Source organism: Telopea speciosissima, chromosome 1 (genome assembly GCF_018873765.1).
Source record: "Telopea speciosissima isolate NSW1024214 ecotype Mountain lineage chromosome 1, Tspe_v1, whole genome shotgun sequence".
In the NCBI taxonomy this organism is placed as follows: Eukaryota; Viridiplantae; Streptophyta; class Magnoliopsida; order Proteales; family Proteaceae; genus Telopea; species Telopea speciosissima.
Window position 1 is genome coordinate 41,337,929 of NC_057916.1, and position 21,893 is coordinate 41,359,821.

General features: G+C 44.6%; 1 protein-coding gene across 1 annotated transcript; it reads right to left on the minus strand.

Moving 5' to 3' along the window:
* Positions 1-16,815: 16,815 nt before the first annotated feature.
* On the minus strand, positions 16,816-18,090 carry LOC122649667 (zinc finger protein CONSTANS-LIKE 9-like). Its single transcript, XM_043842904.1, has 2 exons — positions 17,428-18,090; positions 16,816-17,145 (listed from the first exon to the last, which is right to left on the minus strand). Exons 1-2 carry the CDS (start codon positions 17,989-17,991, stop codon positions 16,816-16,818), a joined length of 894 nt encoding a protein of 297 aa, XP_043698839.1. The 5' UTR covers positions 17,992-18,090.
* Between the last annotated feature and the right edge of the window lie 3,803 nt (positions 18,091-21,893).

The following is a 21,893-nucleotide window of genomic DNA, read 5'->3' on the forward strand; positions in this document are numbered from 1 at the left end:
CCCCACTGGGACACCATGTATCCAAGGAACTTGCCCGAGGTTACCCCAAAAGTGCACTTTATCGGGTTTAGTTTCATCTGATTGGCACGTAAGACCTGGAATACTTCTTCAAGGTCGGCCAGGTGGTCTGTGACCCGTACGCTTTTCATGAGCATGTCGTCCACATACACCCCCATGTTTCAACCGATCTGAGCCTTAAAAATTCACCATCCTTTGGTAGGTCGCGCCCGCGTTCGTCAAGCTAAAGGGCAAGACCTGATAGCAAAAATTTTCTTGGTTAGACCGAAACATTGTGTACTTCTCATCTCCTTCCTTCATCAGAATCTGGTTGTATCCCGAGTACACGTCTATGAAACTCAATCTTTTGTGCCCAGTCATCGCATCTATCAAGAGGTCTATTCCAGGGAGTGGATATTTGTCCTTTGGGCAAGCCTTGTTGAGGTCGGTGTAGTTTACACACATCCTCCATTTCCCTTTGGCTTAGGTACCATCACCACGTTCGCCAACCAGGTTGGGAATTGGTCCTCTTGGATGAAGCCCGATGCCCTTAATTTGTCTATCTCCTCCTTCATTGTCGCTTGTCGCTCTGGGGCGAAGTTCCATCTTTTCTGTTGGACCAGCTTCCTGGTTGGGTCCACGTGTACGGCGTGTTCTGCTATGTGACGCAGAATGCCTAGTATGTCGTCAGCCATCCAGGCAAACACGTCGGCATTCCTTTTGAGGAAGGACCCGAGCTCCCTTGCCTCTTCTTCTTCTAACAGGGCCCCGATCTTTACTATTTTCGTCGGGTCGCCATCATGGATTGATATTTCTATAAGTTCTTCTACCGGCTCACCCTGCTGATATCTTTGGTCTCCTTCACGGTTATCACTGACATCATCCGTAAAGGCTGTTCCCCTACAGTTGCCCTTGGTTTGCTTTAAGAACGTAGCATGGCATTCTCGTGCCTTCCTCTGCTCAGTACGGTATTCCCCTATGCCGTTTGGGATGACAAACTTCATCTTTAATTGCTTGGTGGTGACCACAGACCCTAGCTAGTTCAGGCTTGGTCTCCCCAATATGACGTTGTAGGTTGTCGCGACCCATACCACCATGAAGTTTACCTTTATGGTTTTCAGGCATGGGGCCGTTCCTACTATCATCAGAAGCTCAATCTGTCACACCCCTATCCCGATGTAAGATATTTTACCACATAGGGGTATGACTGGGACAATCACATATCATCCCAACATCTACCAGGATCGCAGATATAGTGTCCCGAGCCACAGTCCACCCTGTCATCACATATTGATAACAGATAGGAACATACAAAAGGAAATAAACCATTTCAGATACAGAGTTAGCGGAAGCAAAATTAAATTAAATCATGTGAAATTATAGAGTATTGGTTCTCTAATGATAACACATATTACAATTCTAACATAAGTAACCATTCATTATTCCCCCTATAAATAAACATATAATTTATACATGATTATGGAATGAAGACAGAAAATAATAAAATAACAAATAATTGCCCCAAGGGCACCAATCTTGAGTGTACATCTACATCAAAGCCATAGCCATCGGCTCCACTACATTCGCATCCAACGGTGCTCATCTAAGTAGTACCTCCTGCATAACAACTAAAAAGGGGTTGCACAACGGGGTTAGCTACACTAGTTAGTGGGGGAGCAAAGGGGAACGCACATACACCACACAATCAATATCAATCAGGATGATGCAGGCTAATGTTAGATTCATTTCCACCTAGCACACAATTCTATCGGTCAAGTATATGCTACTGTGATAACTCGAGAAACACTAAGGGTCACTTATCCTATCACCCCAGTGAAACCTCAATTATCACGAAGGGACCTGCACCGGTAGAAGCCATCATGACCACCCAGTGGCAAACCCTGATAGCCATCACTACCCCTGCCCTAGCCTCTCCTACCTCCACAGACTACAGGTGCTTAGACTATCCAACACATAAACCCCTGTTGGCAAAGGTCGTAGCATAAGGGAACAAGCATCCTAGCCACAGATATACTATATGCAGGTCCTATTGTCCCAAGAGATATTTCGGGTGCATCAACGTCCCATTCCATTTAGTACCCGGGTACCAGCACGGCACGGTACATACAGATCAGGATGACATATAGCAGTTTTCATAATTTAAATAAATTGGGGTTTCGGTACTGGCACACCCGGCACCGTAGCCTGATACAATAGTGACCATAATATCACATTCACAATAGTTCACATCTGAATAATAATGCAATGCGCACAATGCTTATAAGTATATATTAGATTGCTTAAGATTTCATATTAATATACATTCAAACACAACAAATCACCCATAACCCACTCACCTAACACGGGCGTCGCTGCGTGTGGTTGACATGAATCTCACCCAGACTCCCCGCTATCCATCAAGTTGGGTAGCCTAGGAATGCAAAAACAATTATTAAAATATGCATAAAAGGGTCCCATACTAAGCCCATAAGGTTAAAATCAGATTTCAACCAAGATAGCACGTGCGGACTCACGGGCGGTCTCAACAGAGGTGAATCCGCCCCTGACTCTGTTCAGGCCAAAAGGTGAAATCAGAGCGAGCGGACCCACGAGCGGAACTTCTTAGTTGAATCCGATCATTGATCCGTTCGACACCTGAGACATAGCTAAAAGGGAGAGGATCTACGGGCGGATGTGTTTCTTGGGTCCGCCCTTGCATCCATTCGATTTCCTGAGACAGACCCAAGGGCAACAGGCTTAGGGCAGAGGCAAACAGAGTGAATCCGTGCCTTCGTCCGCTCAGGCCAACACACAACGTTTACACTGGGTGGACTGATGGGTGGTACCACAATAGATGGATCCAGTCATTCATTCGCCGGCAGTCTCTTCCGAGATTGCAGAGGGCTTTTGCTCCAGCTTGAAGCTTAGAGTGCCCCAAGCTCTCAGGGACAAGGGAGATGTGTCTAAGCCTTCCTAGGGTCACTAGGTCCTAGGCTCACCTCAAGGATCCAAGATCCTACAAGGTTTGGGTCTCACATTGGTCCAAGGGTTGGGATTCAAGGTTCAAACCAAGGATTCATTAGCCATGGCTAAAATTGCAGCACTTAGAGGCCTAGGTTAGCATCATTAGAGCTCCCAACTAGGGCCGAGCTTTACCTTGAGTCCTAAATGGAACCCTAGGTCAGCCCTAGCTCAAGAAACCAACAAAATCAAAGGGAAATGGGGGAGAGCTAGGTTGAGGGAGCTTACCTTGGTGAGCTTCCTTCTTCCAGCTACTCTCTCCATCTCTTCTCCTCCTCTTTCTCTTCTCCCTCGGGTCTAGCCAGCTTGGGAGGAGGTGTGGAGCTGCCAGCCATTTTGGCATGGCTTCCATCTTCTTCCCTTCCCCTCCTATTCCTCTGCTACTTCTACTTCTCCTTCTTCTTCCCTTCTTCTCCTTCTTCTCTTGTCTCCTCTCCTCCACGGTTTATGGGGGAGGGGGAGAGATAAGGGAAAGAGAGGGTTCTCCTTCTTCTCTTGTCTCCTCTCCTCCACGGTTTATGGGGGAGGGGGAGAGATAAGGGAAAGAGAGGGTTCTCCTATCCTTTAAGGGGTTAGATGGGCCTTAGGGTGTGTTTGGTTTAGGTATCCTCAATCACTTAGTGGTCCTTAGGTCTTTAAATGGGTTTTAGTTAGGTCTTAGGGTTTGTTTATCCTTAGGTATAACCATTAGGTCCATTAGGTCATGTTTGGGGTGCACCCTAAGTCCATAGGACTTAATTGTCCACTAAGGTCAGTTTGGTTTAGGTTAGGGTGTATAAAACCCATTATTCACCTAAGTTAAGCCTTGTGGGCCCACCTTCATGGCCCACTCAACCAATCAATGGTGAGGGTAGGGGTCCATATGGTCCAAAGGTTAAATTAGGGTGTCTAGGACACGGGGATGTGGGTCCCACAGGAAAATAATCTAAAAATGCAGATGACAGCATGGGCGGACCCTCGAGCGGATTCAGTGCGAGTGAGTCTGTTCGTGACTCTGGTGCTACTGTCTGGGCCCAAACTTCAAGGAAATTTATGGGGCTTTGGCCCACACTTCCAAGGCTTCAAGGGGATACTATTAGTAATATTTTAAGTCTAAGGTTACAGGTGTTAGCCAGTGCCACCATGGCATTACCCCTAAGGTAAAGGTCTAAACTGCCCCGGGGTATAGGGGTATATCTGGGGTACGGGTGTAGCATCCCCCCAACCTTATTAAAATTTTGTCCTCGAAATTTGAGGCAACCCGAGTCTCAAGGTATAAGGGTTCGTTGAGTATCAACGCTTTGGATTACCCATTCTTAGACTAAGTCAAGGGTCGGGTCAAAGTAAGGTAGTGCCCATTTGACACAACAGGTCAAGTTCTACACTCCTTTATAAGGTCACATTACCACAAGGGTGTGGTTCATAATAACCCTAGGCTCTATTGGGTTAAGAGTCGATAGTTATCACCTTCCAGAGGTAACCACACTGTCTTCTACACTAAACTGAGTCACAGGGAAGAGAAAGTTTCCCTTAGGTCTCCCATATCAGGTGATACCACCCAGGCTTTTACTACTCAGGCTACTCTTGGGTTATAGGGCTTAGCTTGTCTAATTCCCAGCACAGGGTTCACATTCTGAATGCTTTTACTTCAGGTCCTCTCATTACCTAACCCAACTTCAAGATGATTTAGAATATTGATGGGACCTCCATATGTGTCACTCTCAGCACGGAGGGAACGCATTGGCGACCCATTACTCCCTTCATATCTATCATTGGAAGAGGTCTTGTTACGTTCTTCAGTTTCAACTTTCACAACTTTAACTCTATCCCACTGTTATCCCATAGGGGAAAAGTCCATACTAGTCCTCTTTCAAGAACCAATAACCATCATCTCCTAGTTTGAGTCCAAGTCAATGCCTTTAAGCAAGTTCCATTACTAACCTACCCGACCATTATTAAATTAATTCCCTATTATTTAAGGTCAGGGCTCAACTAGCTATCAGGATAAGGTCAAACCAAGGTCACACTTATGGTTCAGAGAAACTAATTCCAATCCCACACAAAGGTGAAAAGACACATTTATTTTATTTATTATCACACCAATCATAGGTATAAGTTTAATAATTACATTCACACCCCTATGGACATATCTATAACCTGAGTTGATCAATAGGAACAAACAGTCTTCGGGTACGGTTTACTAAGTCTCTTTGAAAACCAAGTCACGGTGTAGGACTACCTCTATGAGTCTATACAAGGTTTAGTTGAACCAAGTAAAGTACAAATAGAGTCGTCACTAGCTTGTGGTTTCGGGACTGATTCCTAAGTACACGTGGCCTTAATGGCTCACACAACTAAACCTGTCCAAATCAGCCTAATGGTTTCCTTCTTTCAGGCCTGGCTAAGATTTGGATCCTATGTACCCCTATAAGGGTTTCTACACCACATAGGTTGGGTTCTATCATTCACTATTGGGTCTAAGGATTTGCATCCACAAAGGTAACTCTCCTTATCTCACATAGGAGGGGAGTCACGACGTACACTGATGCCTGCCATCTCATATTGGCTGGCCCCGTCGAATATAAGTCCTAATCCCTTTAAATTTTAGGGCCTTAACTAGACTTAGGTGGTCCCCGCAAATGGGTCACACAACCAGGGTGTCCAACCTAGGGTATAGGCATAAATTCATCATACATGGGTGGGACAAAAGGTCTCCAAAATCTGGGCTCAAAAGCCTAAAATAACTCGGGCGGACTCACGAGCGGTGTCAGTACTCTGGGTCTGTTCGTGGCTCCTCTGCAAAAACAAGGAGAGCGGACTAACGAGCAGATGCGGAACATGAATCCGTACGTTTGTCCGTTCTCAGAGGGTCAAAGGCCAAGAGGATATGAATCGAACGGATCTACGGGCGAAGTCATGAATATGGATCCGCTCATTGATCCGCTCAGGCTAATACCCCAAAATTTTAAGTTTTAAGCGGGACGGATTGACAGGCGGAGTCACGCGTCCGTTCGCGAAATTTTAACAAAACAGAGCCGCGAATTTTAAAATTCACTTTTGGCTGCAAAGAGGAGAAACACAACCGCAAGGGGAGAGGGCTCTACAGGGTTTTCGTTGGACTTCCTAGCACTCTCTTGGGGGTCTTCTTGCAATCTCAAGCCCTAAATCAATCCTTACATTCTCAAGGTAATATTCCTCTTCTCTTTTCTCTTTTCCATTCTCTTCTTCTCCCATTGTAGGATTTGCTTGTCTCTACATATCCCTTTTCCCATTGTAGAACTTTTGGCTTGTGTTTATTTATCTTTCTTTCTTTCTCTCTAGGATATGGCATGGATAAGCCTAGGTTGCAGTTGGATTTGATTTTGTTTGCACTTTCATGGCCATGTATGCCAAGATCATGCCCAAAATCGATTTTTGGCTAGGGTTTTGGGTGTAAATCAAGCCCTAATCGATCAATGGCACTATATGATTGGGTTCCTTGTTTGTGCATTGTATTCCTTATAATTTTTAAAGCCCTTGCAAGCATTTTGAAGATTGTTTGCTATGGTTGTCAAGTGTAGTTGGATCTACTTGGATAATTCTAGGCTTAAGTTGGGGTAAATCCTCAATCATTCAACGCTTTGGGAAAACCCCTCAAGTTTATAATAAATCCTTTATATGCCCTAGAATCTCATAGGAATTTATCCCATTGTTTTCTCTTCAAATATCTTCTCTTGCTTATATGATTGTTGACAAAATCCTTGAAATTCATCCTTTATTTTCCAATAGTTCATTCCCTTGATGTATCCTCAATGCGTTATTCCTTATTGGGACTAATTGCAAAATCCTTGGTGCCTATCCCATTTTCTCAATTAATTAGTTCTTGCCTCTTGTGGGATATCTCATTCATCATCTTGCTTGCTTGACAATGGTTGAAATATACATAATATTCAAGAGCATATACATCGCTTGTGTTGGTCTCATCTTTCAACACTAGGGATCTCATGTACACATCGTGTGGGAATTGATCTTGTTTCTTTTCTTCTCAACATATTTCCATTGGTATCTATATTCCACATTCTATATCCTCATCGTTCACATATATATATATATATATTCCCATATCATTTAAACATTCCATTCCTATAATTAGTTTGCCCATTATATGCCATCATTCCAACTTTGCTTACATTTGCTGTCCTTCTTTGTTGGTGCCTTGTGTGTAGGTAATCCTAACCATAGGTCCCAAGAGGAAGAGGAACTTGGCCATGGTACAAGCTATTCCTACGGCCTATAATGTACACCAATTTACCTCCGAAAAGGTCAAAGGGATCTATAGGGAGCACCTCTTTAATAGGAGGATTCTTGTAGAGAGAGATGTCACAGTAGAGGAGCTTTTAGCCTACAAGGTGGGGGTGAGGTTTGAGAGACTACAGTGGACCAACATGCTCATTCAGCCGGACTTCTATTATCCCACATTGGTCAGAGAGTTTTATGCAAATTTGGTCCTGACCAAGGAGGAAGATGATGAGTACAAGCTGACTTCCTTTGTGAAGGGAGTTACCATTGGTTTCACTGCATCAGAGTTGGGGATTCTTCTCAGTGTACCCTTAGAAGGTGAGAGGGTATACTATCCTCCAGGCAGTCATCCGGACCAGTGTCTTCCTCTAAATGAGAGGCGACAATTGTTTAAGATTCTCTCCAATAACAGGTTCGAGGAGAACGAAGATCTTTCCAAATTCCCTCCTTCACAGCGGGTTCTGATCTGTATAGCCAGGACCAGTCAGGCTCCTTCCAAGGCTCATAGCACTCTTCCTCCTCTGATGTCTGCGGTTTTGTCCCATTCCTTGTACACTGGCCAGCCCATCTGTCTGCCTCACGTGGTTATGCAGCTCATGGCCCGCGCAGTGATGAATCCTGCCCGAAACAACACTCTGCCCTATGGCCGACTGCTTACTAGGATTTTCTTATTCCTTGGGGTTGATCTTGACCATGAACCCAAGGGAACATGCACTGAAGGACCAATTTGGTTCAATGCACTGCAGAAGATGAACTTATATTATGATTATGACAGTGCTGGGGAGCAGGTGCAGTATGGGGATGGCAGAGGCGACAGGGAGAAGGATGAGGATGATAGCAATGATCTGGAGTTTATGGGCTCAAGGCCTTCTATAGCAGGTACTTCTGGTGCACCTGGGGGAGGTAGTGACATTATGATGGCTATTCGGCGTCTGAACTTGAGGATGGCGGATGGCTTCAACGATGTTAAGAAGCATCTCTCCGATCATACTCGGTGACTGGAGGGCATAGAGCGGGGAATAGATGATCTTAATGCCTTCCTAGGTTGCGGTGGTAGAGTTGGTGCACATGCTTAGCTCAATCCTCTTCCAGCTGCTCTTTGAAATTATTTCATTTCAGCTCTTTCATACCTGGTCCTTGATGGATCTTTGTGGAACTCTTTTAGTTTGCTCTTTTCCTTTAGTCTCCCCTTTACTCCTTTTCTTTCCTTTCTTTTCTTCTGATCAGATGGTGTGGTGAACTTTTGCGAACCTTCAGGAACTTTCTAATTTGTGGTGGAACAAATCAGATGTTTTGAATTGGCACAGGTGGAATCTTGTGGTTTTAGGTCGGAATGGGCAAAATCATGCACAAGCAGGAATTTAGAACAATTGTGAACTTGTAAGTATATATATTCATATATATATATATATTACTTAATTCCTCTTGTTCAGATCATTGTGGATTATTGTGGGTTGATTATGCTTAATTCATTATAGTGTGTGAGTTATAGCATATACTTACCCAACTAATATCTACTTAGGACTCAACCAAGCAATTACTTAATTATTAATCGTCAGCCTATGTTTCAAACCCTAAGTTCCATGTTACCTATTATCTCTCTAGGTTCTTGTTCCCACTCCAATCAGTCTTTTCCTATGTCTGCACACAATTATTTATGTTCTTGAGATTTTTAGTTTAAAACCTAATTGTGGAGAGTAAATCAAGAGGTTACACTGGACTGTGGTCGGTGTAGAGTATCATGCTCTGATACCACTCTGTCACACCCCTATCCCGATGTAAGATATTTTGCCACATAGGGGTATGACTGGGACAATCACACATCATCCCAACATCTACCAGGATCGTAAATACAGTGTCTCGAGCCACAGTCCATCCTATCATCACATATTGATAACAGATAGGAACGTACAGAAGGAAATAAACCGTTCCAGATACAGAGTTAGCGGAAGCGAAATTAAATTAAATCATATGAAATTATAGAGCATTGGTTCTCTAATGATAACACATATTACAATTCTAACGTAAGTAACCATTCATTACTCCCCCTATAAATAAACATACAGTTTATACATGATTGTGGAATGAAGATAAAAAATAATAAAATAACAAATAATTGCCCCAAGGGCACCAATCTTGGGTGTACATCTACATCCAAGTCACAGCCACCGGGTCCACTTGATTCGCATCCAACGGTGTTCATCTAAGTAGTATCTCCTGTATAATAACTAAAAAGGGGTTGCGCAACGGGGTAAGCTACACTAGCTAGTGAGGGAGGAAAGGGGAATGCACATACACCACACAATCAATATCAATCAGGATGATGCATGCTAATGTGAGATTCATTTTCTACCTAGCACACAATTCTATCGGTTAAGTATATGCTACTGTGATAACTCGGGAAACACTGAGGGTCACTTATCCTATAACCCCAGTGAAACCTCAATTATCACGAAGGGACCTGCGCCGATAGAAGCCATCATGACCACCCAGTGGCAAACCCCGATAGCCATCACTACCCCTACCCTAGCCTCTCCCACCTCCACAGACCGCAGGTGCTCAGACTATCCAACACATAAACCCTTGTTGGCAAGGGTCGCAGCATAAGGGAACAAGCATCCTAGCCACAGATATACTATATGCAGGTCCTATCATCCCGAGAGGTATTCCGGGTGCATCAACGTCCCATTCCATCTAGTACTCGGGTACCAGCATGGCATGGCACATACATATTAGGATGACATATAGCAGTTTTCATAATTTAAATAAATTGGGGTTCCGGTATCGGCACACTCGGTACCGTAGCCCGATACAATAGTGAGCATAATATCACATTCACAACAGTCACATCTGAATAATAATGCAATGCGCACAATGCTTATAAGTATATATTAGCATGCTTAAGATTTCATATTAATATATATTCAAATCCAACAAATCACCCAGAACCTACTCACCTAACACAGGCGCCGCCGCGTGTGGTTGATATGAATCTCACCTGGGCTCCCCGCTATCCATCGAGTTGGGTAGCCTAGGAACGCAAAAATAATCATTAAAGTATGCATAAAAGGGTCCCATACTAGACCAATAAGATTAAAATCAGATTTCAACCAAGACAGCACGAGCAGACTCACGGGCGGTCTCAACAGAGGTGAATCCGCCCCTGACTTCGTTCAGGCCAAAAGGTAAAATCAGAGCGAGCAGACCCACGAGTGGAACTTCTTAGTTGAATCTGATCGTTAATCCGTTTGACACCTGAGACACAGCTAAAAGGGAGCGGATCTACAGGCGGATGTGTTTCTTGGGTCCGCCCTTGCATCCATTTGATTTCCTGAGATAGACTCGAGAGCAACAGGCTTTGGGCAGAGGCAAACAGAGTGAATCCGTGCCTTCGTCTACTCAGGCCAATACACAGGGTTTACACTAGGCGGACTGATGGGCGGTACCATGATAGATGGATCCGACCGTTCGTTCGTCGGCGGTCTCTTCCGAGATTGTAGAGGGCTTTTGCTCTAGCGTGAAGCTTGGAGTACCCCAAGCTCTCAGGGACAAGGGAGAGGTGTATAAGCCTTCCTAGGGTCACTAGGTCCCAGGTTCACCTCAAGGATCCAAGATCCTACAAGGTTTGGGTCTCACATTAGTTTAAGGGTTGGGATTCAAGGTTCAAAGCAAGGATTCATTAGCCATGGCTGCAATTGTAGCACTTAAAGGCCTAGGTCAGCATCATTAGAGCTCCCAACTAGGGCCGAGCTTTACCTTGAGTCCCAAATGGAACCCTAGGTCAGCCCTAGCTCAAAAAACCAACAAAATCAAAGGGAAATGGGGGAGAGCTAGGTTGAGGGAGCTTACCTTGGTGAGCTTCCTTCTTCCATCCACTCTCTCCATCTCTTCTCCTCCTCTTTCTCTTCTCCCTTGGGTCCGGCTAGCTTGGGAGGAGGTGTGGAGCTGCCAGCCATTTTGGCATGGCTTCCATCTTCTTCCCTTCCCCTCCTATTCCTCTCCTACTTCTACCTGTCCTTCTTCTTCCCTTCTTCTCCTTCTTCTCTTGTCTCCTCTCCTCCACGGATTATGGGGGAGGGGGAGAGATAAGGGAAAGAGAGGGTTCTCCTATCCTTTAAGGGGTTAGATGGGCCTTAGGGTGTGTTTAGTTTAGGTATCCCCAATCACTTAATGGCCCTTAGGTCTTTGAATGGATTTTAGTTAGGTCTTAGGGCTTGTTTGGCCTTAGGTATAACCATTAGGTCCATTAGGTCATGCTTGGGGTGCACCTTAAGTCTATAGGACTTAATTGACCACTAAGGTCTATTTGGTTTAGGCTAGGGTGTGTAAAACCCATTATTCACCTAAGTTAAGCTTTGTGGGCCCACCTTCATAGCCCACTCAACCAATCAATGGTGAGGGCAGGGGTCCATATGGTCCAAAGGTTAAATTAGGGTATCTAGGACACAGGGATGTGGGTCACACAGGAATATAATCCAAAAATGCAGATGACAGCACGGTCGGACCCTCGAGCGGATTCAGTGCGAGTGAGTCCGTTCGTGACTCCGGTGCTGCTGTCAGGGCCCAAACTTCAAGGAAAGTTGTGGGGCTTTGGCCCACACTTTCAAGGCTTCGAGGGGATACTATTAGTACTATTTTAAGTCTAAGGTTACAGGTGTTAGCCAGTGCCACCGTGGCATTGCCCCTAAGGTAAAGGTCTAAACTGCCCCGGGGTATAGGGATATATCTGGGGTGCGGGTGTAACACAATCGACCCCTCGATCGAGGCAGGTGCTTCGGAGAAACCGTACAGAGGCACAATTTTTGGTTTCAACATCCCCGGCTCGAACCCAAATTACAAATAGGCATCATAGGACAGCATGTCCACTGACGCCCCGGTGTCTACCAATATTAGATGCACCGGTCTATTAGCTATAACTGCCTGAACCACGACAGCATCGTCATGTGGCTAGCTTAACCCTTCTAGATCCTTGTCCAAAAAAGAGATGATCGGATCGGTTCACACTTTCTTTTCTGGTGCCTTAGCTACTGGCACAAACCGTGCCTTGGCCTTTTCTTTTCTGGATGATTCTTGCCCAGGTCCTCTCAGAATGGTGAGGATAGCTGGGGAGTTAGAGGTGTTGGCCTCGATTCCCGTTCCCTGGTTCTCTCTCTGATATTCTCGACGATCTCGGTCGTCCCTACTTCAGGTCCGGTCGTCCTTTCTGAGGTCGTTATTTTCCCCCCGACCCTGAGGGTTGTCTCCCCGATCTTCTTTGATGTATCATTGGAGGTGCTCCTTTTGGATCACGTCCTCGATCTCTCTCTTCAATTTGTCAACAGTCTTCTGTGTCGTGCCCGACGTCCCGATGGAACTTGTAATATTTCTTCTTGTTCCTGTCCTTAGGCTTCGAGAACATCGGTCTGGGCTATTGCAGAAGGTCCCAATCATAGACCTCCATCAATATGTTCATTCTGGAGGTGTTCAGAGGCGTGTAATCGGGGCTTTGGTCTCGATCCGGGTACCGATCCGACTTCTGTTTCTTGCTATCCTTCTTTTCTTCTTTCTCGCCCATCCTCTTCTTCTTGGACACCTTGGTGTCCACTGTTTTTCGAGCCTTCATGATATCAAACATGTTGGGATATTGATAACATTGGTCCAGCAGCTGTGCCATGGTAGATACTGGTTCTTGGGCAAGCGATTTGACCAAGTCATTGTTGGTGACCCCGTTGTGCAGGGCATTGAAAGCCATGCCGCCGTCCAGGTCCTTTAACTCTAGGGCTTCCCCGTTGAAGCGAGTGATGTAGTCCCTTATGGACTCGTCGGGTCGCTACCTCACTGCTAATAGGTTTGCAGCTGTCTTTTATTGTTTGACGCTTCTTTGGAATCGGCTCACAAAAGCCCTGGCCAACTCTGTGAAGCTCTTTATGGAGTTGGGTTTCAACTTGGAGAACCAGAGTGTTGCTGGTCCCTTTAGGGAGGTCGGGAAGGACCGACACGACATGACATCAAACCCGCCGTACACCGTCCTCATTGCATTGAAGTAGCTTATGTGGTCGTTAGGGTCGGCCTTTCCGTCATAAGCTTCAAAGGTGGGCGGTTTAAAGCCCCGGGGAAGCTCTGCTCTCATGATCTTAGTCGTGAAGGGATGTTGGTCGGGTCTGAAATTCTCCTTTGGGGTGGCCCCTTTTTCTAAGGCCTCCAGTTTTTTGCGTCCATTTTGTCCCCGCCGATCTTCTTGACTGACCAACTTTGGGAGGCTGACCCGCGGGGTATGCGAGTCTGAGCATTTGGTATGGCTCAGCTCAGTCCGACTATGGGTATCTCTAGGCGTTGAGATTGATGGCTTTATCACATGAGATGGGTTCTTTCGAACTCGGGTAGGCAGGTCTCCGGTCCGAACGACCACCGGAGGGGGAATATTTCTCCGAGAGGGATGAGACCACCAAGCATGACTTCAGGTTTTCCACGCCTCAACACCCCTAGGGGCTCTTTCTTCTTCTTGCACTTGCCTAGGGTGACCAGGAGGTGGGGGCGGTGCGCGTGCTGCAACGACCGCTAGGTTGGCCATCCTTGCCGCCTATAGCTCTCTGACCATGTCCCTGAAGAGGGCATTCTGTCGAAGCACCTGATGTTGCAGGTCGTTGATTTGGCCAACCGTGGCTGGCGCATCGGGACCCAGGCTTACTGGGATAAATCCCTCCGATAGTGGTGGCGGAGGAGGGAGAGATCCGGCACCTTGGGTACCTCGAGCGCCTTCCAAGGTTGTGCTCGATCCGGCTGCTGCCGTCGCGATCGTGGGCGGTGGCTGGGATCCCGCTGCTGCTGTTGCAGTTGCTGATGGTCGGGACCTTGCCGCTACCACTGCTGCTTGGCAGGCAGTTTGTTTCCTGGCTTGTCCTCTGCCGCGGGTGTTTTTTGTTGCACGGCAGGCTACTGGATTCCCCTCTTGCTGGGGGACATCTGGATTGGTGGAAACGACATTCTGTTCATCGGCCATGGCTCGTGTAGTTTAGAGCTTTGAAAGGCTTTTAACTGCCGTTCCCACAGACGGCGCCAATCTGTTGCATCAAGAACTGGTACTGGAGCGAGCTGTTCTTGCAAATATGGATTTAGCAAGAGAGGCCGGGCCGAGCCGAATTAGCCACTCTGATGCCTAAGTCAGTACTCTTAGCAACAGATAAGAATAGTAGAGTTCAGATGATCATGGAAGGAATTTACCCAGCTATTTATAGGCGATGAATGAGACTCTGGGGGCAGAGTCAGGGTTAACCCCTTTATCCCATTGCACCTTATTAGGTGGCGAATGAGCGATAATCTTGGGCCATCAAGGCCCGTCTGGTGATCGTGCTCTTTCTCAATACAGTGTGTCTGGGTCATCCCATATAGGTTGTCCTTGTCCTCGATGCAGTTATGGCCTCGATCTAGTCGTACTTTTTGGACCGCTTGGTTTGACGATCTCTCGTTGCCTGAGAGTGCCCAGCCTTGCACCGACGGTCTTTGGGGTCTCGCATATGTATTCGACCTCGCTCCCTTGGGCAGGGATAGACTGCACTCGTCCTGCATGACCTCACCTCATCCCTAGTACACGCATTAGCCTCCTATTGGCTGGTAGTTTTTATGATGTATCACTTGCCTAGAGTAACTGATAGCTCATTTAGAAATAGAATAGATAATGAGAAAAATTCCCTCCATGGGATGCAAGGGCCATGCCCAGATGCATTGGAAGGTGAAAATGATCACCCCGCCCCCATGAATGGCAGAAATTGGACCCCCAATATGTTAACATGCGTTCTCATTGGCTCCCACATGTGCATCATCCCCACACTCCCATGCCGAGAATGGTTCCCCAACAAATAATTAAATGGCCAAATCTATTTACATGTCCAAGACTATGAAAGGAAAAATCAGTCTTTTTAACCAGATTTTTTATTAAAAGCTAGCACTTTGTATACGGTTCATTGAAGTTGTGTACATGGTTAGAGGTATCGGTATCCATATTGTATCACCCGATATAGTTTTATAATTAAAATAACGGATCCCAATACTATGCCGATATCATATCAATTACACGATACGAATAATTGGTAAAGTGATCAAAAAAACCCATTTTAAAGGAGATTCAGGGGTAATCTGTTCGATACGGCCAATCCGTTCCCGTTCCGATAACTGTTTTGCCGGTGACCCCTCTCTATCAGTAAGAGAGATGAGCCTCAACTTTAGACGTCAGACCCCACTTAGCCAGATTCGTTTGGTCCAGTTAACATAATTTGTGGAGAAGCCAAGACAGTGTATACACTGTAGACATATCATGGCTGTGCACTACTACTACACCTCAACTACATTGTCAAAGTTAGCTTCAACGGAGAAGCAACTGGAGAAGGGAGGTGAGCCATATCGTACTCCAGAATTTTCTTTCCATTCATTTTGCTTTCCCCATAGACCATACGTTAAAATGGACAAAAGTTTGAACCAAAGGCTATGAAGTCATCCCAGTACTCCTTGCCTAAAGCAAACTTAAAGGTAGTAGGGCCTGTCAAAAGTGACCTTTACAGTTCACACTTCTCCTTCCAATAAAGAGGAATATAGAAGTGGCTTTCATCACAAGTTACTAAAGCAGGACATATACGCTTACGATTATTATTCTCTTCTGGCTGTCTCCGGTCACAAGAGCCATAACCCAAATTAAGGGAGATTTGCCTAAAGATGCACCACAGCCACACAACATTCCACTCAACAAACCACCTATAACCTCCACCACAAATTCAAAATTTTCTCTTTGCTTAAATCTTGGAAGTAGTCTCGTTTCATAAGAGCCTATGGAAACAAACTGGGAATTTAATAAGTGAGTAGTATGGTCAAGTTGTAATTTAATAGTATAATTAGTATAATAAGGACGAAAATCAAGGAAGAATTTTATGGGATGCACGTGTCATGTGAAATCCAGACTACTTTCATCCTACTTGTATATGAATGAATATTTATAGAACACATGTATAATTAAGCTTAATGTAAAATTGTTTAAGCTGATAAATACAAGTTGTTTTATCTTTAATAAAGCTAAAAAAAGGAAACCCATAAACCTAAAATATCTTCTCAAGTATGAGATGTGAAGAAAAAATGGAGCTGACCCTATGAAAGTCAGCAATAATAATTCACAAGAACAAACGCGAAAAACATGATGGGGTCACGCAGCTCACGAATTGGTATCATGGTTCCATTCAACGAACCAGCATTTTGTGAGGTGAGGTGAGGAGCGGTGCAGGGCAACGCGAGTTACAAAGCCGGCGAATGCTAGATAATGATGCGTGTGAATGAGGACCACCAGAGCGAAGGGCAGCCACACACTGACGCACATTATTTGCATTCGCAAGCAAAGGGGCTACAGAGATCCCCATCCCCATCCCATGCTTTGGCAAATTGGCACGAAAGTAGCCACTGGTATTTTGCTGACACTGTCAAACTCATTGCCAACAAAGATATCCAATCAAAGAAATCTCTGTTTTTCTTTTTTTTAATAAGCAAAGAAATCGATTAACGAAAAAATAAAATAAAATTGATTCAGATTCGACGGTTACGATTATCGAGATCAACGGCACTAGAATCTTTGCTTAGTTTGCGGATTTCCAGTATCGTTGCAGTCGAGTCTTTGCCGGAGAGTAGTGCATCGTACTGGAATCTCTGGAGCGAGCAAACCACGACTGCTGCCGCCGCCGCCGCCGCCGGTGGTGGTGGTGGTTGGGCCGGTGAAGTCGTCAAGGTTCTCTTTAGGCTCTTGGAAGGCCTGAACGAGCCACAAGAGGATGACGCCTCGTCGTCTGAAACCCCAGCCGCAGTTGCCGCCACCGCCGTATCGTTATTTGGGTGGGAAGACGAGCAGCCGAGATTATCCTGCAATGGTGAGGAATAGTCGCCGTCAAAGCACTCGAATCGGTGACCAAGTAAAAATGAAGAAACCTAAAATTAAGTCGGAGAATCGTTGAAAAAGCAGAGACCGTTCAAAATATTCCGTCGCAAATTTTGTCGAATTCACATAAGAACGTCAAAATACTTTAAATCAAAACGTTTTTCTATTCTAAGAAGGACCAATTCCTTTGGAAGAAGACATTTTCTGAAGCACGATGTTGAACGAAAACAGAGTCGGCAACGAAAATGAAGCAAATTGAAACTTACATGACAACCGAGATCTGCATTCTCACGCATCCTTTTTAAAGGAAACGGCATCGTTGATTCCGCAATACCTCGTTTGCGGCCACTACTTGAAGACTCATCACTACTCGAAGAACTCTCGATCTGTGGAGGCGGAGTGGAAGACCAGGGGACAACCTGATTCTCTCCACCCTCGTCATCCTCATCTTCATCATCCTCATCCTCATCCTCATCTTCATCACCGTCAACAGTCTCCTCCTCATCATCATCTCGTTCTCCGGCAATCTCATCGTCCTCCTCATTTGCTCCCTCGCTTTCTTCGTTAACTTCGTTTACTTCACTTCTCTCATCCCTGCCATTACAATTATTAGCACACTTCTCGCAAACCGAGACCGTCGGTCCGAGCTTGGATCCCGAAGCTTTCCAAGGGGTTGGCAATTGACAGACATGACAAAGCAAACTCCTCAAATGCCTCGCGACGAGGAAGTTAGCACAGTGAACCTTCGAATCGCAGTCCCAACACAAACTCGCTTGATCGGATTCACAGTACATCCGTGCAGGATATTTGCACAGTTCGCATTCCTTCATCGCTAAGCTCCCTTCCTTGGTTCTCCTGCAACCTTTACACAGAAGGATGAGACGACTTATGAAAGAATCGAGAAATGGGAAAAGAAAGTAAAACGCGGACGCGGTAGAACTGTGGAAGGGACAGGTAGAGACGATTCGTAGAAATCACCCTTTCTTTTGATCTAAAACACGAAAAATACCATCTTGACTAGAGATGGATGGAGGGTAATATTGTCATTTTAACAAGGAACTCAATTTTAAGGAAATGGAATTTCTTACCTGTTCCCTCTCAGGAATTTTTCCTCCTTCCTTTGTCTCTCTCTCTCGCCGCTCGCTCGCTTAGACGCTTCCAGATCTAGGGTTTCCCGTCGATCGAGTAACTAAGCCAAGCCGAGCCGAGCCGAGCCCAACTACTACTTAGCTAGAATAAAATAATGCACCAAATAGCGCCACGTGTCGCATCATCAGGTAACGAGCTTCCGCGATCTCTTCAATCGTATCGGCGCTGTTATTTTTTTCTTTGGTAGTTGGAAACTGACGTGTGATCCACGTGGAAGCGGTGGTTCCTACTGCTTACGTGGCTCGATTCTATCCACTGGGAGTTACCCCGGCCACGTGAGGACACAAGCAATTTGGATGGAGGTCTTACTTGTAAGGGTGGGCCCCGCCGAACTATGGCAGTAGTATATATCCTCCTTGGGTTTTGGGCCGGAGTGATATGCCTGAATTTATTATTGCTTGGGAGTTGGGACTTGGGAGACATTATTTATCCTTATTTCAATTTAAAGTACTTTTGACATTATCTTATTGATAAACTCTTTATTTTTTGGGTTTTTAGATAAAGATATAGATAGACGTTGAGAAGTGAATCGGACCGATGGGGAAGGGAATCCAATGACGGAGAGGACGTGGCACGAGCATTACCACTAATACGGCATTTCAGGTTAAGGGATCTTTTCCCGCTTTCTCAGGGCTTGCTCGCGTGTCATGGCTCACGAACTCTATATTGATTGCAAGGCAATCTCACTCGATCTCGTATCTTTTTTTCTTATGAGTTGGATTTCTTTTCCAATCAACCAGTGAAGGTAATCATCCCTACACCTGCCAGCTATAAAAGCACATTGTTTCCACACAAAAAAACACAAAAAAACTATAAAAGCACATAGCAGATCGTTAAGTCCTTAAACGAGGGGGTTGGAACCCTTGACTCCCGAGCTGGCCCAACTTCCATACTACCGCAGACCCAGTAAGGCGTGCATTGACCGCCTACCCCTAGCCGATGGTCTTGCCCGAGTGGGGGTGTAAGGTAGTCATTTTACACCCTACTGTGTCTGCAGCAGTAGGGACGTTGGGGCAGTTCGGCAACAGAGGATTCGAATCCACTCCTAGTGGGTCGTTCAAGGTTCTTAATTTCGGGATCAGTCTCGAGATCGATCAAGGCCAAAACTGATCTGTTACCACTTCGGACCGGTCAAAATCAGTCCGGATTGTTCAAAATTTGCAAAAAACTCAGTTAACAGTTTGGATCGTTCAAAATTTGTAAAATACTTGGTTTTGTTGGGAAGGTCCTAAAATCGACCAGCAATAAGAAACATATTAAAATATTAAGAAAATAAAAACATGATAAGATCCCTTCCTTTTATCTCTTAGATTTTCCTCCTCAACCTCATCCACTATCGCCATTAGCTAAAAAAACTCCACATTTAATTCCTTGTGAAAAACATGATAAGAACCCTCCCTTTTATCTCGTGGATTTCTCTCCTCAACCTCATCCACTACCGCCATTAGCTAAAAACACTCCACATTTTAAGTCGTAGTGAAAAACATGATAAGATCTCTTCCTTCGATCTTACGGATTTAAAGGTCCCAATACTCTAACTCACAGCGTGAAAAGCTTAGGAAGAAGAAAAATTGGAAAATTTAGGTTTTAAAACCCTAACTACCTTAAAAAGATAAATTTTTAAATGGAATAAAATATTTCTTTAATCAATTCCTTAGTCAAAATGGTAAGATTCCCCTTTTTTCTCTCGGATTTTAGGCTACTAAAACCGTGAATTGCGATTTAAAGGCTCAATAAGTCAAGCGTATCGAAACGGATCGCCTGATCCGAAACGGTTATCCGATCTAGATACCAATTCACAATACCTTGTAAGGATCGGTCACGGCTGATACTGACCTATCCTATTCAAGATTACAAACCGTGGTCTCATCTACTTCAGTCTCTTTAGTCTTGACTCTCCTTGCATAATCATAATTAATACGGGAGAAAGAATGCCACCCGATAGCGCAGGGCGGCGTGTACATGCAATCAGACACAGTTGTGCACAAAATAATCGACGCACTTGCACGTAGACACAACCGTGCACGAAATAATCGGCGCACCGTTTGAAAGGCAGAAAGGACTAGGAGTGTGCCGGTCATTTTTTGTATGTTTGTGTCTGAGAGCAAATACACGCAACGCTGTGTGATCGGATGGCGTTCCTTCTCCCATAAATAAAATAAAGAGGAAATGATGGTCATACTTTAACTTAGGGGTCAAAATCATATCAAAAGTGTTTATCAAAGCGAATCAAATTGTTTAAATTGAATCATACTTTAACTTAGGGATCAAAGTCATCGGGTCAAAATACTGCGTTTTTTTTTGCTTTTAATTCCTCTGTTCTTTGCATAATTTCTTTGAAGACTAATGGATGTGTCATGGCCCCGCCTGGACGAAGACGAGGAGTCCCTGCTCTCTCTCTCTCTCTCTCTCTCTCTCTCTATAGTGTGCATAATCCAAACAATACTTCTTAGATTCCAGTCCAGTGGTTGCTGGTTAGTATTCTTCTGTTCCTCCTTTTTCTCCTTTGCAAATATTTGGGTGTATCAGTTATTTGAATTGGAGATTGTCTTGATGAACACCGACCAACCTGGGCATCAATAGTCCAAAACCAAATGGCTTATAGGAAAAGGAAATACACCCTCATCTCATTTCTGCGACATTCAAAATATAATTTCTAAAGCCAAAGCAGATGCAACTTGTACTGTAAATCATGATATTTTCGATGAAACCTAAAACTACAAAGACAAATGGAGAGTATTCGAGAAGGATAAAGAGTAGAATCCGTTGCTTGCAAGGTGAGCAGCGACGAAATTGTTGGGAATAAACCCGATGCGTAGCGGAATTTGGATCGGATTAATGCTTGTTGTTCATGATCAAGAGTAGGGATGAAATAATTTTAAAATCAAATCATGGTTACCTTAGAGTCGCAAGCGTAACTCCTCCTATAGATGATAGGTCTTCCAACTTGTGTAAATATGGAGATTGAAAAAATTTGTTCAACACTTTAAAGTTTGGTCAATCCTTGCAATTTGTAGAAGAAGTCAAATCACCAAAGCCTCTTGAATTCTCAAACTCAAGTCTCACTCAATCACACAGCACAAGAGAGAGAGAGAGAGAGAGAGAGAGAGAGAGAGAGAGAGAAAACGTAGAGAGGGGGAGGAGCACTGCCAAAATCATGGAGAGGCTCCTCCCTCTCCCTCTTTGATAATTTTAGAGATCCTTGGATCTCAACTAATCCCCTTCCATCTTGGCCTTGGCTCAATCTTCCATTTTGGAGTTTTGTGAATCTTCTAATTTTTGCAACTTCAATTTGCTACTAAAGTGATGACATAGAATCTCAAAAGGGATACAATCTTTCTAAACTATGGTTCATGAGATATTTTCATAATATCTCTTGCCATAATATAAAAAGATATTCAACTATAAATATTTTGTTCTCCCATATAATGTCATGTGTCCAATAAACTCTTTTATTACACACAAGCCCTTTCACTTTCTTAATATCCCATAATGAATTATAAGATATGTACTTTAATGCTACTTATCTCCAATTCATCATGTACGTTGATTGAGAGAATATGTGATTGCGATCGGACGATCG